The sequence below is a fragment of the Jaculus jaculus genome, chromosome 6 (assembly GCF_020740685.1).
Source record: "Jaculus jaculus isolate mJacJac1 chromosome 6, mJacJac1.mat.Y.cur, whole genome shotgun sequence".
Classification (NCBI taxonomy): Eukaryota; Metazoa; Chordata; class Mammalia; order Rodentia; family Dipodidae; genus Jaculus; species Jaculus jaculus.
Window position 1 is genome coordinate 5,635,315 of NC_059107.1, and position 22,262 is coordinate 5,657,576.

The window sequence follows — 22,262 nt, forward strand, 5'->3', positions numbered from 1 at the left end:
CCTCAGCTGTGCTACAGGCCCATGAGGCCAGGGTTGTCCTGACTCCCTGCTATCCTCCCAGCCCTTTGCTGGCCAGGCCCTCAGAAGCGGAGAAGCCACAGGGAAAGGATAAGACCACTGAGAGGAAAGACAAGACCACTGAGGCCATCGAGACTCCAGCCCTCCCCGCTGGGGAAGTCAACAGCCAACAGCACACTGAAGACAGCCCCAGGGCCCAGTCAGCCAGCCGAGGCAGCGAAGGTGCCGGTGAAGGTCTCAGGCACCTGAGCAGCCAAGGTAGGAAACGCACATTGCTCAAAGTGGCCTCCCTCCCCTTCCAGGATTCCCACGTGTCTGCCTCTCACAATCAGGCTGGGGGAGGTGTCCACCAAGGCCAGCTTCAGGAGGGTGAAGGCGAGCCCCCTGCCTGTTAGATTCCACCCACCCCCAATGTCACTCTTCCTCCCGCAAGGCTTCACCTCCTAAGGGTTCCACAGCATTTCCAAACAGCTAAGGACTAAGCATGAAACACGTGATCATGTGGAGGGGGTCGCATTTCACACTCAAAACACCCCAAAGCCAAGTAAGGAACTCGGGGACATGAGGCTTCATGGTCACCATTTAGAGGATGTCTGGTAAGAGAGAAAAATTCATAAAATACAGATTTTAGGGCCTAGCTAGACTCACTAGAGTACCTTGCCTAGCGCACACAAAGCTCCGAGTTTGATCAGCATGGTGGTACACACCCGTAATCCCAGCACCTGGAAGGTGGAGATGAGGATCAGTTCAAGGTCATCCTTGGCTACATAGCATTGTCTCAGAAAAAGCGAGACAACAACTAAAAACCAATCGGAGGGCTGAAGAGATGGATTAGCAGTTAAGGTGCTTGCCTGCAAAGCCTAAGGACTCAGGTTCAATTCCCCAGGACCCACGTAAGGCCATAAAGCTAGATGCACATGGTGGCACATGCATCTGGAGTTTGTTTGCAGTGGGTAGAGGCCCTAGCATGCCCAGTCTCTCTCTCCCTCTCCTTCCTTTCTCTCTGCTTGAAAACAAATAAAAATATTTAAAAAATAAAATAAAATAAAAGCCAGGCCTAGTGGTGCATACCTTTAATCCCAGCACTCAGGAGGCAGAGGTAGGAAGATCACTATGAGTTTGAGGCCACCCTGAGACTACATAGTGAGTTCTAGGTCAGTCTGAGCTAGAATGAGACCCTACCTCAAAAAACCAAAACAAATAAATAAAAATAAAATAAATAAAATCGGGGTATGCTGGTGCATGCATTTAATCCCAGCATTCAGGAGGCAGAGGTAAGATGATCTGAGTTTGATGCAACCCTGAGACAACATAAAGAATTCCAGGTCAGCCTGGGCTAGAAAGTGAGACCCTGCCTCAGAAAACCAAAAAATAAATTAATTTAAAAATATTTAAATACGTTTATATGTAAAGAAAATGTAACAGTTATAACCATATACTGCAATCACAGCTCTATGGTCTCCTCAAAAAAAATTTTTTTTTCAAGATAGGGTCTTACCTGGTCTAGTCTCAGACTGGTCTAGAACTCACAGTGATCCTCCTACCTCAACCTCCTCAGATTAATTAAAGGCATGCACCACCATGCCTGGCCTCAAAATATGGTTTTTAAGAGCTGAGGAAATGGCTTAGCAGTTAAGGCATTTGCCTGCAAAGCCAAAGGACTCTGGTTCAATTCCCCAGGACCCATGTAAGCCAGAAGCACAAGGGGGTACATGCGTCTGGAGTTCATTTGCAGTGGCTTAGAGGCTCTGGCTTGCCCATTCTCTCTTTCTATCTGCCTCTTCCTCTCTCTCTCAAATAAATAAATAAAATGTTTAGAAATGAAGTCCTGTTGGCTTAAAAAAATTATGTTTATTTATTTATTTTTGCTTTGTTCTTATTTATTTTCTGAGGTAGGGTCTCACTCTAGCTCAGGCTGACCTGAAATTTACTATGTAGTTTCAGGGTGGCCTTGAACTCCCAGAGATCTTCCTACCTCTGCCTTCCGAGTACCTGGATGAAAGGCGTGCACCAGCACACCCGGCTAATATTTTATTTATTTATTCAAGAGAAAGAGGCAAAGACAGACAGAGGAGAGGTATGCCAGGACCTCCAGCCACTACAAACTCCAGATACATGCACCACTTTGTGCATCTGGATTACATGGGTCCTGGGGAATCAAACCTGGGTCCTTTGGCTTTGCAGGCAGGTGCCTTAAAAGCTAAGCCATCTCTCCAGCCCCAGAATATGTTTTTAAAATGAATTTTGGGGGCCAGACCCTCTTGCCAAAGCTGACCTTAAACTCCCTATGCATCCCAAGGTGACTTTGAACTTCAGATCCTACTGCCTCTGTCTTCCAAGCACTGGGGGATTACAGGTCTGTGTTGCCAGGTCTGGTTTATATGTTTTATTTATTTATTTGAGAGAGAGAAGGGCAGAGAGAGACAGAGAGAGAATGGGCACACCAGGACCTGCAGCCACTGCAAATGAACTCCAGATGCATGTTCCCCCTTGTGCATCTGGTTTACGTGGGTCCTGGAGAATCGAACCAGGATCCTTTGGCTTTGCAGGCAGACGCCTTAACCACTAAGGCCTCTCTCCAGCCCTAGGCCTGGTTTAGATAGTACTGTGACTAGAAGTCAGGACTTTGTGCGTGCTAGGCAGGCACTACCAACTGAGCTACATCTCCAGGTGTGAGGTATTTTCTTTTCCTTTTACATAAGTGTATTTTATTTTATTTTGGAGACGGGACTTGTTATATTGTCCAGGCTAGCCTTAAATACAATCCTTTCCGCTTCAGCTTTCCAAGTAGCTGGGATTGCAGGCCTGAGCCATTCTCTGCACCCGGGTTCTATGAATACTTGAATGGAGCAGTCAAAATCACAGAGACAGAAGTAGAATGGTGGTTGCCAGGGGGCTGGGAAAAGAAGAAGTGAGTAATGGTTTGCTGGCAAAGTGCTTGAAAGTAGGGTGGGGCCTGGAGGATCAGATGCTCACCATTATGCAAGTGGTTGACAATACTGTACTGTACTTAGGAAAATGTTGGATCTGTTTTATATTATGTTTATATATGATCTTAGCCAACAGGCTGAAAATAAATTAGTTTATATTTTATTTCTCACACAATTCTGTAAAAAGAATATTATATAGGAGAGAAAGTACCTTGCTACTTGCAGGACTGTCCAATGGCTTTGTTACAACAACACACTCAATTTTATGAAAATGAAGCCATTTTAAAACAGATTAGGCTGGAGAGACGGCTTAGCGATTAAGGCAATTACGTGCAAAGCCTGAGGACCCAGGTTCAATTCTCCACTACCCACATAAGCCAGCTGTACAATGTGGCACCTGAGGGCTTGAATTATCAGTCATGGAGTGCCTGCTTAACATGTCTGAGGCCCTGGGTTCCAACTCCCAACACCTTCTCAGTGCCCCTAAAAACGCCATGTCTGCCTAGAGGAGGGATTGGGAGAAGCAAGAGAAAAATGGAGCAGGGTCTGGAGTCATCAGGTGGGACATCTACATCCAGGTGTGGGCCTGGGCCTGTGCGCATCTGGCATCCTGGTCTTGGGATCTGTGTTCTGGAAGACCTCAATTCCAAGGCACTGGGTTTTCCCTCCCTTCTCAGCTACCATGAAACAAACAGCACTGCGATCATTTGGGTCTACAAAGTCTGCCGGAAAACAACAGAAGCAGCACGCAGAAATAGAATCGTGTGAGCCTCGGACTCCAGGAGAATTAGGGACCTGTATTCTGGGCCCCAGTTTCTTCACTTGCTAATGCCTGCCTGGACCACTCAGCAGGGTGGCTGAGGCTCCGCACAGGCCGCGAAGCCCGTGACCTGAGCAAGCACTAGCAGGTGTCAGGAGCAAGGTGACCAAAGGGTTTGTTTACCAAGCTGTACTTCCTGGAATCCAAACCAGTGGCCTGGCCTTCCCTGTTTATTTATAGGTTTTCCCAGGCCGCCCTAAGCAACTTCAGTTTGGGGTCAGAACAGGAACCGGCCCCATGTGGCTTCCAGGGAGGAGTTGGTGGTGAACAGCTGGTGATCATTTAGAGGCAGCTGAAGGATCGTATGTGGCAGTCAGATGCCTGGGTCAGAGACACCCAGGTGCCCAGCATGCTGAGCGTCTCAGGCTTCCTCAGCTATGGTCACTCAGTGCACTTGAAACTCTGTAACTGGAGAGCCCGAGGTAGCTGACTGGACACCCTGCTCCACTGCTCCTCCCTGAAGGAATGTTCCATGGCTTCCGATTGAATGTTGTGAAGAACCTGAAACTCAGAAGAGCAGCCAAAGGTTTGCAGGGGGTGGGGGGAGTGACTCAGCAAAACCAGGAAGAGTGACTCAGCAAAACCAGCCTCACCTGGGTTACTATGCCCAGCTGCTAGTCTAAGGAGCTGAGAAACCACCTGCTTCTGCAGCAGGTGTTTGGCATATTGGGACTCACAATCCAGCCGTGTCCTCATTGTCTCCTGGAAGAGAAGGGTGTGCCTGATGGCCACTGGAAATGTACATAAGTCAGAACGAGACTCTCAAGAAGGCACATCTTTTTTTATTTGAGGTAGGGTTCACTCTAGCCCAGGCTGACCTGGAACTATGTAGTCTCAGGGTGGCCTCGAACTCATGGTGATCCTCTTACCTCTACCTCCCAAGTGCTGGGATTAAAGGCATGCACCACCATGTCTGGCTTTACATCTTGGGGCTGGAGAGGTGGCTCTGTGGTTAAGGTGCTTGCCTGCAAAGCCTAATGACCGGGGTTTGATTCCCCAGGACCCACGAAAAGCCAGATGCACAAGCATCTGGAGTTCATTTGTGGTGGCTGGAGGCCCTGGCATGCATTCTCTCTTCTCTGCTTGCAAATAAATAATAAATAAAATTAAAAAATAAAAAAGAAGGTAAATCTTGGATGCCCACCACCCTGCCAGGGTACATACTGTAAGTTTCAACTCAACAAGCAACTTGGAAGGTCAGGTAAATCGCCACTCTGATGGGTCCATCTGCAACAGAGCTTGTCACCACTGCAGAGGGTGTGTGTGTGTGTGTGTGTGTGTGTGTGTGTGTGTGTGTGTGTGTGTGTGTGTGTGTGTAGGGGGTAAAGATGGCTGATAACAGGCCTGCGAGATGGCTCAGCGGGGTGTTTGCCATACAAGCATGAGAACTCAAGTTCAGATTCGGGTGTGGTGATGCACACCTATAACCCAACAGTGGGAATATGGACACAAGAGGACCCTAGGGTTTGCAAGCTGTCTAGCCTAGCCAAGTCAGTGAGCCCTAGGTTCAGCAAGAGACCCAACTCAAAGAATCAAACCTGGGCCACCAGGTTTTACTTGCGTTAAGCTGGCTCCCCAGCCCCTCCAGTTAAGAGTCCTTGCACAAATGGAAATTTCTACTGTCTTTGTACTTTCTAAAGTCGAAGCAATTTCTAGTGAACAAAATGAAGATTAGAGCTGATAACAAACATGGAGCTGGAGCTGGGGATGGAGCACAGTGCAGGGGTAGAGTGCTTGCCCAGCATGCTCAAGGTCACGAGTTCACGACCAAACGCCGGGAAAACAAAGCAAAAAACACACAACCCAAAACGGAACTGGACACTACAGTTCTTCAAAGACTGTATTATCATTTTATTTTCCTGTTCCTGATACTCAAATTTACAGGGAGATAATAAAGCATAACCAAAACAACACAGAAACACAATTCAGTACATTTACCCATATAGTAGAGCTGTTCTCACTCAGCAAAATACATAAAAGTAAACAAACATCAAATTAGTGTAAATTATGCTTAACAATCTTGAATACACTGTAAAATTCACCCAAGAATCCCAGTGCAAGCAGTAGTGTACAAAAGTGCAAGCAAGGTTAGCGATGAATGATTTATCACCATTTACCACTTCAGTACGCTTTGTGCTTCTAAAGTACCATAAAACCACATCCACCCCAAGAGCTCGTCTATGGCAACTGAATTCATACTCAGACCAGAACCAGGGAATACAGAGCCCATGTGAAGTTGTCCTTCGGACCAGAGTCCCTGTACCTGAAAGTGAAAATGATTCCAGAAACAAAACAATAGCAAAAAAAAAAAAAAAAAACTTACATAGGCTGGAGAGATGGCTTAGTGGTTAAGCACTTGCCTGTGAAGCCTAAGGACCCCGGTTAGAGGCTCGATTCCCCAGGACCCACGTCAGCCAGACACACAAGGGGGAGCATGCGTCTGGAGTTCGTTTGCAGTGGCTGGAGACCCTGGTGCACCCACTCTGCTCTCTCTATCTCTCTCTCTCTGCCTCTTTATCTGTCTGTTGCTCTCAAATAAATAAATAAATAATAAAATAAAAACTTACATGTCAAATACCATAGGATTATCACCTTCTTTTACTCCAAAGTGGTTAAATTAAAATTAAACATAATCTCCCATTTAAAATGCTTGTGCTCTTGTGCAGCCGCTCCAAATAGTTTACCAGGTTAGCTTTGGATTGTCTTGCTTACTTCCATTCCCTACTCTGGGCTCTATTTTAAATTCAACAAAATCGGTGCTACTGACACTAGCTACTTAATGCTCTGAATTAAAGTATTTTTCAAAATTTTTTTATTTAATTTGAGATGGGGAAGGGGGTAGGTCACAGATGAGCCTAATAATGGTAACTGCCTGTATTTGCTGAATAGAAAGATAATCTTAAAAAATTAAGTTGAGAGACATAGGGTATGGGCATGCCAGGGCCTCCTGCCCTGCAAATAAACTCCAGATGCATTGCCACTTTGTGCATCTGGCTTTATGTGGGTACTGAGGAATCAAACCCAGGCTGTCAGACTTCACAAGCAAGCACCTTTAACCACTCCAGCCCCTTAATGCTCTGAACTTTGTTTTGTCTTTTCAAGACAGAGTCTCATTCTAGCCCAGACTAACCTAGAACTCACTATGTAGTCGCAGTTGGCCTTGAACTCACAGCGATCCTCCTACCTCAGCCTCCCGAGTGCTGGGATTAAAGGCGTGCTCCACCATGCATGGCAGTGCGCTGAATCCTGAAAACAAAGCTAGCTGGTTCAGAACTGTACCTTCCACTATAAACTCCCTTTACTCTCAGGGGTTTTTAAATGCAAGTACAGGGTTTTATAAGAGGAATGGTTACAGGGTTCAGGAGTGACTCAATTGGTTTTTAGTTGTTGTTGTTTTTTTTTTTTTTTTTTTTTTTTTAGTTGTTTTGAGACAAGGTCTCACACTAGTACAGACTGACCTGGAACTCAGGCTGGCCATGAACTCTATAGTAATCCTTCTAGCTCAGTCTCCCCAGTGCTGGGATTATAGGCGTGAGCCACCGACTACGCCCTGCTGTGAAACTCAAGTGTTAATAAAATCCAGTCTAAGAACTGGTTCTTCTTTTGTTGTTACAACACACTAACTTGGGCTGGAGAGATGGCTTAGTGGTTAAGACGCTTGCCTGTGAAGTCAAATGATCCAGGTTCAACTTCCCAGGACCCACATAAACCGGATGCACAAAGAGGTGCATGTGTCCAGAGTCTGTTTATAGCAGCTGGAGGTCCTGGCGTGCCCATTGTCTATCTGCTTCTGTCTCACTCTTTCACAAATAAATAGCCAGGCGTTTTGGTGCATACTTTTAATCCCAGCTCTAGGGAGGCAGAGATAGGACTGCCGTGAGTTCAAGGCCACCCTGAGACTACATAGTGAATAATTCCATAATTCCAGGTTAGCCTGGGCCAGAATGAGGCACTACCTCAAAAAAACAAAAAAGATGGGCTGGAGAGATGGCTTAGCGGTTAAGCACTTGCCTGTGAAGCCTAAGGACCCCGGTTCGAGGCCCGACTCCCCAGGACCCATGTTAGCCAGATGCATAAGGGGGGGCGCACGCATCTGGAGTTTGTTTGCAGTGGCTGGAGGCCCTGGCATGCCCATTCCTCTCCCTCTTTCTATCTGCCTCTTTCTGTCCCTGTCTCTCTCAAATAAATAAACAAGCAAAAAATTTTTTTAAAAACCAAAAAAAGAAAGTAAAATTCAAGTCCGGCTGGAGAGATAGCTTAGCAGTTAAGGCGCTTGCCTGTGGAGTCTTAAGGACCCATGTTCAATCTCTCTCCAGATCCCATGTATGCCAGACACACAAAAGTGAGGTAAGCACAAGGTCGTACATGTGCACTAGATGGCACAAGTGTCTGGGGTTCAACTTCAGTGGCTGAGGCTCTGGTGTGCCAATTCTCTCTCTAAAAAAACAGAAAGATCAGTTGGGCATGGTAGTGCACACCTTAATCCCAGCACTTGGGAGGCAGAGGTAGGAGGATCGCTGTGAGTTCAAGACCACCCTGAAACTCCCTAGTTAATTCCAGGTCAGCCTGGGCTAGTGTGAGACCCTACCTTGATTGAAAAACCAAAAATAAAAGAAAGCTCCAGGTCATGTGTTATTACATTAACAAGTTGGAGGCCAGCCTGAGATACACAGACCCTGTCTCAAATAAAATTAAATACACTGACTTGAAATCCATAGTAACAGTAACAGAAATGAGCAGAAGCAGGGACAGATAGTTTTGGTAAGTTCAGCACTTAATTGAAATGTACTGTTTTCTGAACTCTTACAGCAAAACCTGTTTTTTAGGCAGGGTCTTGCTCTGCAGCCCAGCTTGGCCTTGTGATCTTTCTTAAAATGATAGGGATAGGCCACCACACCATTTGTCCTTTGTTTGATTGAAGCAGGGTCTCATTCTACCCAATGTAGGTTTGTGATTGGGGCAATCCTCCTGCCTTGGCTGCACAAATGCTGGCATTACAGGTGTAAACCATCACAACTACGCTTGGTTTAAAACCTGTGGGGTTTTTTTTTTGTTGTTGTTGTTTGTTTTGTTTTTAATTTATATATAAGAGAGAGGGAGATCCAAAGACCTCTAGAGACTGGCCACACCAAGACCTCCAGCCACTGCAAATGAAGCCCAGATAAATGCACTACCCTATGCATCTTGCTTATGGGGGTCCTGGGGAATCCAATGTGGGTCCTTTGGCATTGCAGGCAAGTGCCTAACTTCTAAGACATCTCTCCAGCCCTAAAACCTGTTTTTATATTAATATAAACTACCTTTTATCCCCTATTAATTTTGTATTAAGGCCTTTAATTTCCTAATCTCTCAGGCTTTTTAATTTTTTTTTTAATTTTACTTATTTACAATTAGAGAGAGGCAGGCAGAGAGAGAGAATGAGTACACTAGTGCCTTCAGCCATTGCAAACAAACTAGATGCATGCATCACTTGTGTATCTGGCTTTAAGTGGGTGCTAGGGAGTCAAGCCAGAGTCATCAGGCTTTGTAAGCAAGTGCCTTAGGTGCTGAGCCATCTCTCCAGGCCTTAGTGTTTTTATTCACACATGTATGTGTGTGTGGGTACTCCAGGGTCATCTCCCACTGTAAATAAATGCAAGACTGGCTTTATGTGCATGGTTGTGGAACTGAACCCAGGCCATCAGACTTTGTAAATAAAACACCTTAGGCCACCCCATTTCTCAGTCTTTCTTGAAGATTTTTTTGAAGCATCACCAAATTTTTACACACCTAGAATGACCCAAACAATCGTTTATTTTTTATTTACTTATTTGAGGCAAGCCCAACAGACTGGCTTTTTTTTTAAAGCAAGAGAGCAAGAGTGAGATAGAAAATTGGCACGTCAGGACCTCCAACCACTATAATGGAACTACAGAAACGTGCGCCACCCTGTGCACATGTGCAATCTTGTGCACTTGCATCACCTTGTGCATCTGGCTTACGTGGGTCCTGGGGAGTCAAACCTGGGTCCTTTGGCTTTGCAGGCAAGCACCTTAACTGCTACACCATCTCTCCAGTCCTAGTTTTATTTTTTATGGTGGAGATCAAACCCATATCCTCAAGCATGGTAGGTAACCACTCTTTCACTGAGCTATACCTTCAACGTCGCAATACATTCTTACAAATGGCGAATTTTAAAAGAATACAAGCTGTTTTGTTTGTACTATTAGCAAGACTGAAATGCCACACTGAGTAAGCCTTTTCCTTGAAATGGTAAGAGAAGTACACTCTTTTTAGTGAGGACACTGAAGAAAATGCTCAGCACCCTCAGGTTGTGTAGTGCAGTGCTGAGGATCAAAGCTAAAGGCTAGCTATTACCCCCTCAACCCAAGGACGAAGGTGGCCACTGAAGCCACTTCCAGAAAACTAGGAGCACCAGTGTAGGGCCACCCAGCCTGACGGTTTACAAGTGGTCTCCTGTGGTGGGAAGCACCATACACAAAGTGCGGCCAGTTGGACGTTATAGGAAAAAAACAATGCTTGCTTCTATGCACAGAACGAGTGTCCACCGTTACAGGCCACAGCTGTTGTGTCCACCCATCTTTGGCACTGGTATTGGTTCATTTAGGCCAACGATCAAGAACATTTTTATATATGTTAGGAAATGTCTGTTATTCAGTGTAATTATGTTATCCTCTCCATTCTAAAAATTCACTGAGATAAACAGTTACAATCCAAAAGCTCAATTAGTAGTCACTGACACAGGTGGAGAATTAAGATCCTTAAGAAAAATAGAAAAGTGGGCTGGAACCTTTCATTTTCAGTTATGGATTTCAGGTTTTAAAACATCTTTTGCCGAGTGCCTGTACTGTATGGAATCCGGCCTTGTATGTAACAAGAAACAACCACACTTCGTATCTACACTATCTGACAGTGCAGGGATGTAACGGGCCTCGGTCCCTGCCCCATCGTGGGCCTGGCAGACACTCCACAGGAGCACAGTGCACACAGACCTCAAGACTGCTCTTCTTATTCTTAGTTCACTGCCTGCGGCCCAGTGGAAGTGCTCAGGGGCTCTCAGAGCTGGAGGAAGCCCTGCAGCTGGGGACTCTCAGCGAGGGGCGGGAAGCTGATCGCTGCGAAGAGCAGTAGCTTCGTGTCCACAGGCTCAGGCCAGAGCCACCTCACACCAACGACGCTGCTTTTCTGATCTGGGTCTGATCTCAAAAAAGGCCTTACAATAAGCTGTTTTATAGCAGAAAACATTTCTCCCTACAGAGAGCCCAGTAAGCTTTCTTCTGGATACCACTTTATGACACAAATGATTATGACTAATGCAGTCGACCCTCTAGGAAATTCCTGAAGGCAGGCGTGTCCCTGGAGGTGGACAGACACCCAGGAAGCTGCTGCTTTTACCACCAGGAGTGCACACTTCATGTACAGGGCAGAAAAACCAGCAGGCTGCAATATCACTTTCTAGGTTTTTCTTTTGCTCTCTCTCTCTCTCTCTCTCTCTCTCTCTCTCTCTCTCTCTCTCTCTCTTTTTTCTTTCCTTTGGTTTTCGAGGTAGGGTCTCACTCTGGTCCAGGCTGACCTGGAATGCACTTTGTAGTCTCAGAATAGCCTCGAACTCACGGCGATCCTCCTACCTCTGCCTCCTGAGTGCTGGGATTAAAGGCGTGCGCCACTATGTCTGGTACTTTCTAGGTTTTTATTAATGCTACTAATGTTCCTAGACAGGGAAGAACTGAAACAGGCAAATTACTAAAACCAATTGTCTAGAAATAACCTTGTTGGTCATTTGGCTTAGCTAAGGCTTAGCTAACACTGATTCCTCAAGTCACATTCCTTAATTGTGTCACAGGTTACGTTCATGAAAGAAAGGACTACACTATCTCTGACTTAAGACAATGGCTAGATAAAGCACTAATTTTGATATTGAAATTCTTCTTGATGGAATTAGAACAGCCTCTTCTCCAGGGAACTTATTAAACATACTATGAAGATTTGGTTTATGATCAGAAGAGAAAAATGAAGCTCGAGAGTCGGCACTTACCTTTCATCTTATTTTACTAACAACAGGAGTCTGAGGCAGGAAAAAAAGAACTTCTGAGGAAATTATAATGCTTTAAAAACCTAACTAGTTTTGTTAGCAAGCACAACACTGAGGCTTGCTGGCACCATCGCACAATGAGCATTCTATCTAAAAACAAGCCTCTACGCAACAGTAGCTGAGAGCAAGGAGAAAGAGCTTTCCTTTCTCTCAGGAAAGAAAACATACCACACATACAACAAAGCCAGAGGACAGACATAAAGTCCGCTTTGGACAAGCTGCCGCAGCCTCAGAAGCTCAGAAGCTGGCCATGCTGGCCTCTGCTGCCCGCGCTGCCCTGCCAGGTGGTGATCATGGAGAGCCTGCGGCGGAAGCACACGCCACTGAGCCACAACCACGGGACCTGGGCTCTTGAGCACTAGCTGGCGGCTATGGGCTCCGAGCCTGCCCTACCTGTGGCTGCAGATGGGCTTTTCCTCAGAAGCCGACCCCACAGAGCCAGGACACAGCTCCGTCAGGCCTGCACAATGCAGGGCGTGTCCAGCAACACGGGCTCCAGAGAGAACTGTGCATCAAGCAGGTGATCCGACAACCACGAGCGCCGCAGGTGAACTCAAAGCCTCGGCAGCCACGTGACCCTCTGTGTTCTGAAGAAACCTTTCTCAACATTCCTCTCATACTGTAATATGAAATTTTCAATTTTTCAGAGTACACTAGCTACATAAGACAGATTCAAATGACACATTCGTCCAACAAAGATGCCAAACATTAGTTTGTTTTATTGCATGACGTTTGCATAAGAAAAAGTATTACTGAAAACTGTACGGCATCATGCAATCATTGATAAGTGAGTCATAACTGCGCACTTAAGGTAAGTAGACACACAATCTAAAATTGAAAAACTAGTTCCAAAAAGTACATAAAAATTGAACATGATGAGTTTTTAAATATGCTTTATCTTTGCAGTTCATATTGTTAAAAAGTGCTTCAAATGTACCATTGGAAACTTGCTCTTTATAAATGGTGTGGGGGTGATGGATGTCAGAATATAAACTGTAAAAACTATTTTTATGGAATTAGAAAGCTAACATTGTGATATTCAAACTTATTTGAATCAGTTTTCAATTCTCATTCAAATTAAGTAGATATATTAATTATCTAAAAAACACCTATTTTCAAACCAACAAAAGTCTATTGAATTCAAGTTATGCATGTTGAGTGATCAAATCTCTGAGGAGACCCACGAATACAGGTTGCTGTTAATCGATGTACTGCGCCATCCAGCGGAAGCCTTCGCCATAGCCTTGTCTTTTGAGCACACTGCACATGAAAACTTCCAAAGGCCGAGCATTCAGTTCTTTCAGTGATACACTGCCCTAAAAGAGAAGAGAGTTCATATTAAGAGTTTAGTGGAAGAAAAGCTTCTCTCTTCAGCATGTTACAAATCCCCCGTACAACAAAGAGCCACTGTGAGAGCTGGGGAGACAGCCCAGCGGGCAAAGTGTGCTGGGCAAGCAGGAGCACCTGCGCAGTCTGCACAACTCGCCAACGCCAGGTGCCGGTCCTCCTTGGAGGCTCGTGGGCCAGTTCTCCTGCTACATGCAGAGGCTTCAGACTGGGGAACGTGAGGACCAACACCCGAGGCTGTCTCCTGACCCCCACACACAAGCTGCGCCATGCCTGCACCCACGCACACAGAACACCATGATAAAGCCAGGGCTGGTTGGCACTCAAGTCCCTAAACACACAAGAAGCCTCTTCTCATTCTCCTTCGGGACACTGTGGCTAATCCGTGGGAAGGAAGTGAGCTTGGGACATTTACAATTATGGAAATTGTCAATTAAAAAAAATAACAAATTTGAAAATATATTATAAAGTAGCTGGGCGTGATGGTGCATGCCTTTAATCCCAGCACTCGGGAGGCAGAGGTAGGAGGATCACCATGAGTTCAAGGCCAGCCTGAGACTACGGAGTAAATTCCAGGTCAGCCTGAGCTAGAGTGAGACCCTACCTCAAAAACAAAACATAACAAGAAAAATTATTATAAAGTATAGCTTCAGAAAACCTAAAACACTCTTATGCCCAAGTTTATGTCTCATTTATCTCTAGTGAGCTCAAGACCTAAACATACTACTGGCATGCTTCAACACTCAAATACATTATTTGTTGTTTGGTGGTACTGGGAACTGAACCTGGGATGTGTGGTACACTACCACTGACCTTGGTGAGTGATTCTGAAAATGTGTGGTAATTTAAACTTTGAAAAATCAAATCTGTTTTTGTTTTATTGAAGTAGGGTCTTGCTCTATCCCAGACTGACCTGGAATTCACTACAAAGTCTCAGGGTGGCCTCGAACTCACAGCGATCCTCCTACCTCTGTCTCCCTAGTACTGGGATTAAAGATATGTGCCACCACAGCCACCTTGAAAGTTTGTTTTGTTTGTTTTTGTTTTCAAGGTAGTATCTCACTGTAGCCCCAGACTGACCTGGAATTCACTATGTAGTCTCAGGGTGACTTCAAACTCACAGAGATCCTCCTACCTCTGCTTCCTGAATGGTGGGATTAAAGGGCTGTGCCACCACACCCAGCTAATTTAGTTTTCTATAAGCACAAGGTTTAAGAATAACAACCCTACGTTCAATTACCCAGGACCCATATAAGCCAGATGCACAAGATGGCATATGCGTCTGGAGTTCATCTGTGGTGGCTAGTGGGCCTGTCGCACCCATTCTCTCTCTCTCTCTCTCTCTCTCTGCCTCTTTCTCTCCTCAAATAAATAAATGAAATATTTCTAAAATTAAAAAAAGAATAACAAATAACAAATCTGACCCTCATATTTTTGTTATAACTAAGAAAGGGTTTTTTGTTTTGTTTTGTTTTTTTAAAAAAGGACCTGGAATGTAGTCTCAGGGTGGCCTTGAACTCATGGTGAGTGTTGGGATTAAAGGCGAGCACCACCAAGGCTGGCTTAGCCCACTTTCCTTCGTGTACTTGGTCAATAGCAATTTAAAATGTTTATACTGCAGAATTATTCGCATTTGTCAAAGCTGGGTATGGTGGCACAGGCCTGTAATCCCAGCACTTGGGAAGTGGTAGCAGAAAGAACAAAGATTCTGAAGTCAGACTAAGACACATGAATGAGACCCTGTCTGACCACCCACCCACACACACACACACACACACACACACACACACAAAGAATCACTATTTCACAAGGTTTGTTCGGTTTGGTTTTTACCTTGCCTGTTGTCTGGCCATATAAACCAAACATCTCTCGTAACCTCTCTTCACTGATGGCTTCAGGTCTGTCGATCTTATTCCCAAGAATTAGTATAGGCACATTAGCAATGGTTTCATCTGTCATTAGTGACTGAAACAAAACAAAGATGAAAAATAAACTGACTTAAAAATCATGTAAAGGGCTTATTTTGATAAGATACCAATATAGCCAAGGACTAATTGTCTGCTATAAAAGGATATGCTGACTGGTTTAGGCAAACTTCCCCACATCTTAAAGGAAGCACAACGAAAGCACAAGCTCAGCTCTGTCTCCCTCGGGCTCAGCACGTGCATCAAGGTAGTGACCAGAGCTTCATCTCTGGTTTACTGCTTCTGACCTCTGATCTTGGGCAAGTCAGCCCCACAGGAGCACGGAGGCGACGGGAGCCACTGCACCTGCCTTACGGCTGACCTGAGGGTGAAGTGGAGCGATATTGCACCTGCACAGCATCCAGTACAGAGTAAGAACCAGAAACTTCCTGACCCTGTTCCAGGATCACCGAAGTTTGGGGACATTTCCAACATTAGCAAGTATTCCTTTGCTTTCTCCAGGCAAAGGCATGGGTGGGTCAACCTTCAGTCAAACCACAGACGGCTCACAGGTGTCTCTCTATCCAGGTCCTCACACCACGCTCCAGAGCTCCACAAAGCCCTGGCCTGAGGGGAGAAGCAGGTGAGCATGCAGTGGGACAAAGGTGGAGCTGATGGCTCCAGGGTCTTCCTGAGAGAATGGCATCCTAGGGTGCGCTGGGCCTCCACCAAACCCACTTCAGGAATGTAACACATGAAACACGCTGCAAGGGCAACCTTAGCAGAGGGCGAACTTTTCAATCTTCGGGAAGGATGTCCCTGTTAGTGCTTCCTCCATAGCTACACGGACTCCATTCTGGAGCTCAGCAAGGCCAAGAGGCTGCTCACTGACACCTCTCTGCAACCTTGTTCTACAGGTCTACGCTGACTAGTGTTTTTACTGTGTTAAGTTTTTCTTGTTTTTAAGATAATTATATTTATTTACAAGTAGACAGACAGCAAGAGAGAGAGACTTTGTGCTTCTAGTTTGACGTGGGGACTGGGGAAATCGAATCTGGACCTTCAGGCTTTGCAGGACAGTGCCTTTGACCACTGAGCCATCTCTCCAGCCCCGCCGTGTTTAGCTTTAATTGTTTGACTTACATCAAGTTCTTCTTTTGATTCCAACAGCCTTTCACGGTCTGCACAATCCACCAGAAATACAATGCCGTTGATAGCAGGAAGGTAGTTTTTCCACACTCTTCGGGCTAATGAAAACAACTAGGAGTTAGGACTCATTTGCTGGTCAACCCTAGCAGACGGCTTGACGGAGGGAGAGTCAACAGGAGTCAAGAGCAAGGGCCCTGAGCAGCTACTATTTCACTATAGAATCGAGTTACTCTGTAGACAAAGATTTTGCTGCCAAAATTTTTCCAGAATCCCAGAACAGAAATTTCAGACTTTCCTTGATTGTGGCAAGTCAAATACTTTACTTTTCCCTATATTCACATTAAGAAGTACAACTGGGCTAGAATGAGACCCTACCTTGAAATACAAAAATAAATAAATAAAAAGAAGTACCATTAGATTATTACACTCACTAGAGAACCACTACACACAGACCCAAAATGTAAAAAAATCATACATATAAACATAGTCTTGCAGTATTAATTTTTGACATTTACAGAGTATCACATTTTAGCCAATAATAAATTTGAAGTCAGTAATGGAAGGGTGCCAAATACAGGCTTGGAAAGTTACAAACTGTTGTATTCAAAACAGAAAATAAACGTCAGTGTTAATAATGAATCAAGTCTAAGAAACCATGGGGCAATTTTTTTTTTCTCAATTTTTATTAACGTTTTCCATGATTATAAAAAATATCCCATGGTAGTATCCTCCCCCCCCCCCCCCGCCACTTTCCCCTTTGAAATTCCATTCTCCATCATATCCCCTCTATGGGGCAATTTTTTTCATCATAGTCTTTAAAAATACATTTTATGAGCCAGGAGTGGTAGTGCACGCCTTTAGTCCCAGCACTTGGGAGGCAGAGGTAGGAGGATCGCCATGGGTTCAAGGCCAACCTGAGATGACATAGTGAGTTCCAGATCAGCCTGAGCTACAGTGAGACCCTACCTCGAAAAAAAAATAATAATAATTTACTTGAGAGGGGTGGAGAGAGTGAAAGTGAGGATGGGTACGCCAGGGCCTCTGGCCACTGCAAATGAACTTCAGACACATGTGCCACCTTAGCCATCTGGCTTTATGTGGACACTGGGGAACTGAACCTAGGTCCTTAAGCTTTGCAGGCAAGTACCTTAACTGCTCAGACATCTCTCCAGTCTCCACTGTAGTATTTTTTTTGCCTCCCAACTGCTAGGATTAAAGGCATGCGCTACCACGCCCAGCTATCCATTGCAGTCTTTTTAAAGGTGAAAACAATTGTTTGAGTACCCTATAAGAAAACAATTTTCTTCTCAGACTTGACTCTCATGATCTATCTTGGAAACAATGTAGAAATTTAGTCCCAAATAAACTCAATGAGATGCTAAATCTAATCTTCACTTCCCAGAGATTAAAAGTGTATGTAAAACAATTATTGGGACTAGAGAGATGGCTTAGTGGTTAAGGCACTTGCCTGTGAAGCCTATGGACCCAAGTTCAATCTCCTAGTACCCATGCAAGTCAGATGCATAAAGTGATACGTGCATCTGAAGTTTGTTTGCAGTGGCTGAAGGTCCTGGTGTGTCCATTCTTTTTTTTTTTTTTCTCTCTCACCCTTCCTCCCTCTTCCTCTTTCTCAAATAAATTAAAAAAAAAAAAAAATTAAGAGCCAGGTTGGTGAGGCACGCCTTTAATCCTAGCACTTGGGAGACACAGAGGTAGGAGAATTGTTGTGAGTTCAAGGCCAGCCTGAATTAAATAGTAAATTCTAGGGTAGCCTGGGCTAGAGCAAGACCCTCCCTCAAAAATAATAAATAAATAAATAAAGCAACTATTGTATTTCCCAAATATCCTTCCACGAGCCACAACTACTTAAAATATTTTCAACTTTGTGTATTATCAGATTTTAAATAATTAATATTAGTATTTACGGTGCTGGTCATCAAACCCCTGCTAGTCAAATGCTCTACTGCTGGCCTATAACCCAGTCTTTAACCAGGTTTCTAGAATACTCACTAATTGATTATGACTTACTATGTGCTAGGTACCGTCAAGTACTTTGGGGAATATAAAAAATTAACAGGATGTGCCGGGCGTGGTGGCGCACGCCTTTAATCCTAGCACTCGGGAGGCAGAGTTAAGAGGATTGCTGTGAGTTCGAAGCCACCCTGAGACTCCATAGTAAATTCCAGGTCAGCCTGGGCTAGAGTGAGACCCTACCTCAAAAAAACAAACAAACAAAAATAATTAGCAGGATGTTAGTCCCAAACGGTTAAGTACGGAAGAGAGAACAGTCTTCTGGAACAAGCTTGTTACAAAAATGAGCCCAAGTGCACGCACTGCCTGTACAGAAGGACAGCCAGAGCAGCAGAGCGCTCTAGCCGCAAGGCCTCCTGGGGGAAATGGGATATGAGCAGCCACAGTGAGCATGAGTCAAAGAAGAGGAGGAGAACAAGAGGTTGGCTTTACAGATGTACAAGGGGGCACATGCATCTGGAGGTTATTTGCAGTGGCTGGAAGCCCTGGCGCGCCCATTCTCTCTCTCTCTCTGCCTCTTTCTCTCTTTGTCTGTTGCTCTCAAATAAATAAATAAAAATAAACAAAAGAAAAAGAAAAAAAAAGAGGTTGGCTTTGGTGGGGATACAGAGAATGAAAAGAGAAATTCAGTGGAAGAAGATGAGAGAAGTAAACTGGAACTGGATCACAGAGATCCTGAATGTCAGGTCAATGAATCTGGACTGTATAGTCTTAAGTAATCACTTAGATACTGAAGGACTTTTTTATTTGGTTGGTTTGAGCAGTGACATGTTTATAATATGATTTTAACAACAGGTGATCAACTGAAACAGAAAGAGAACAGAAGCTAACTATTACTGTACTTGATCACCATAAGCAATTCAGACATAGATTAATTAGGAGTTTCAGAAAATCACCACTTAAGAGAGTATGATTTCATACAATGGAACATAATGGCCGCATTTTTATTAAACTAAAACAAAACAGAGACTATAATATGAGTAATAGAATCTTACCTTGAATATGTCCACCCAGATCAAAAGTTGTAAATGTCATGCCAGCAATAGTGAGTTCTTCTGATGCTAAATAAAAATAAAATATTTTAAATAAATTTGTATTTTATTTATTTTAACTTTATTTTTTGTTTATTTATTTGAGAGAGAGAAAATGGGTGTGCCAGGGCCTCCAGCCACTGCAAATGAACTCCAGACGCATGCGCCCCCTTCTGCATCTGGCTTATGTGGGTCCTGGGGAATTGAACAGAGGTCCTTTGGCTTTGCAGGCAGACGCCTTAACTGCTAAGCCATTTCTCCAGCCCCTATTTATTTTATATAGAGAGAATGGGTGTGCCAGGGTCTCCAGCTACTGCAAATGAACTCCAGATGAGTGCAACACCTTGTGCATCTGGCTTACACAGGACTTGGGGAGTTGAACCTGTGTCCTTTGGTTTTGCAGGCAAGTGTCTTAACCACTGAACAATCTCTCCAGTCCAAAATAAAATATTTTTACAACACAAAAGTCAGAAATCCAGGTGTGGCACATGCCTATAATTCCAATCCTCAATAAACAGAGGCAGGAATATCAAGAATTCAAGGCCATTTCTGGCCTCATAACAAGCTGGAGGCTAGACTAGGCTAGGCTACATGAGACACTGTCTCAAAACAAACCAACAAAAAATTAAATATCCATGGTGTTATTTATATCAGTTACTTTCTCATTGCTGGGACAAACACCTGACCAGACCCAACTTAAGGAAGAAAGGAAAGGTTTGTTTTTGGCTTCGTTTTAGCGGAAGTGTCTGTTACAGTGATGAAGGTACAGAGGCTAGAGCAGGAAGCCTGTGTCAGCCACCTCCTCTATCAGCAGGGAGGAAGCAGAGGATGAGCAATGCTGCTACTTCAGCAAGGGCTCTCCTTTACATACAGCCCAGGTACCCAGCCCACAGGAATGGTGCCACCCACAAGCTAGGCTAAGGGGTCCCACCTCAACTCACCATGACCAAAGAGACCAACCATCAAAAGAGTATATGTTACAAATCAATGTTTCATGTGCTTTCATTGCAAATAAGGCCAAATCAAACACTTAAGAACTAGTAAATGTTGGACACTCCAGAGGCAGAAGTAGGAGGATCACCATGAGTTTGAGGCCACCCTGAGACCACATAGTGAATTACAGGTCACCCTAGGATACAGTGAAATCCTACCTCAAGGAAAAGAAAAAAGACAAACTAGCAAATGAATACTTTGTTAGCAAGCCAAACTAGCATACCTCTATAATCGTAGCACTTGGGAGGTAGAGGAAGGGGGATCCTTGGCTATATAGCAATTTCAAGGCTACCCTGGGTTATAAAAGACTCCCTCTCAAAACAAAACAAAAAACAAAGTACACTGTGTTATAACCATGTATACTTCAGTACAATTAAACAGTAACACAAGTAATTCAAACATCCAAATCTGATATTTACTACCTACCACAAATCTAACATTGTTTTTTGGTTTTTTTTCAAGGTAGGATCTCACTGTAGCCCAGGTTGACCTAGAATTCACTATGCGGTCTCAGGATGCCTCGAACTCATGGCGATCTGCCTACCCCTGCCTCCTAGATGCTGCGATTAAAGGCGTGTGCCGCCATGCCCGGCCTATTTATTTAATTTTTAAGTGTGCATATGTGTGGGGGGATACACACATGCCATGGCATGAGTATGGAGACTAGAGAACTGTGAGGTAACTGTGCTCCACCTTTTTTTAAGACAGTCTCTTGCAGCACAAACTTCCAAACTGCCAACAACCATCAGACAAGTTAGCCTGTGAGCTTCAGATTCTCCTAGATACGCCTTCCCATAGTCACAGGCTCTTTGGAATTGCAGGTGCATGTGCCACTGTCTCCTGCTTTATGTGGGTGCTGGGGAATTGAATCCAGGCCAGCACCCTTTACAAGCAAGTGCCTTTAACCACTGAGTCTTCTCTCTAGGCTAATTAACATTCACTGTTCTTTCTCTATTCTCTTCTTGCTGAAAACAGTAATGTATTCAGTTAGTTACCATGAGTCCAAATGACTGCTCCTCTAATAAATTTTCTTCAATGCCACCAGTAAGATAATCTTCTCTAACACTTCTCACGAGACGTTCTGCCCTACCTGCTGCTCATAGTGCTGGGGCTGGCCGGAGGGCCTGCACATGCTCTCCCTCTCCCGCTGAGCTTCAGCCCTTTATGTTTTTGAAGCAGGTCTCACTCGAGCCCAGGCTGGCCTCGAACTTATGGCAATCCTCCTAGCTCAGCCTCCCAACCAAGAGCTGGGATTAAAGGCATATACCACCAACTTGACACTCATCCCATTCCTCTGCTCACTCCTTTGCTCCTCTGGAATAACTACAGGTGGCTGAGATTCACTCAGGCCCGCAACTGCAATGTGGTCATTTTCCTGTCTGTGCGTCACTGCATGCACAGCCCTGACCAACTTCACTGTTCTGTTCTCCTGCAGTAGGACACCACCCAACTTTCTGTTAAGCAGCATCCCCTGACATTCTCCCTCCAGTATTAGTTTCATTTTTTAGAAATTCCCGGTGAGTATAGAGGCTTTGTGCTATGGTATGGTAGGCTATGGGAATTTGTACTATAGTACTCTGCCCACTAATTCTAGTCTCTGTCTGCTCAATTCAGCAAGATTACTGACTGGATTTCCTCTTATACCATGGTCTTCTCTCAGGAATTACAGTCACAGTGTGCCAGTTTTTGCCCAATGTTTAGAAATGGTTATAGTATATTTATTTTTTGTCTAGTTATCCTGTTTACAGTAGAGCGTAATTCTAGACGCTGTCCTCTTCTCTGTGGCCAAAGCAGAAGCTCCCCACAATGGCATGAAAGTTTCCATGTAATTGCTCTGGGCCAGCGTAGTTACTTTTGTAAAGAAACTGAGCCATAGAAGGCATCATGGTGCTGGAAAGAAGTGACCGCAGAACTCAGCACTACAATATCTCTATCACACCTTCCAAG

The 22,262-nt window shown here is 44.6% G+C and overlaps 1 protein-coding gene across 1 annotated transcript in view; it reads right to left on the bottom strand.

Moving 5' to 3' along the window:
- Positions 1-12,548: 12,548 nt before the first annotated feature.
- Positions 12,549-22,262, bottom strand: part of Sar1b (secretion associated Ras related GTPase 1B) — a 42,773-nt gene continuing 33,059 nt past the window's right edge. Inside the window, exons 4-7 of the mRNA XM_004666557.2 lie at positions 19,287-19,352; positions 16,255-16,358; positions 15,041-15,172; positions 12,549-13,176 (exon numbers count right to left, since the gene is read on the bottom strand). Of these exons, the coding sequence (XP_004666614.1) occupies positions 13,060-13,176; positions 15,041-15,172; positions 16,255-16,358; positions 19,287-19,352 (419 nt within the window). The 3' untranslated portion in view covers positions 12,549-13,059. The remainder of the gene's footprint in view (positions 13,177-15,040; positions 15,173-16,254; positions 16,359-19,286; positions 19,353-22,262) is intronic.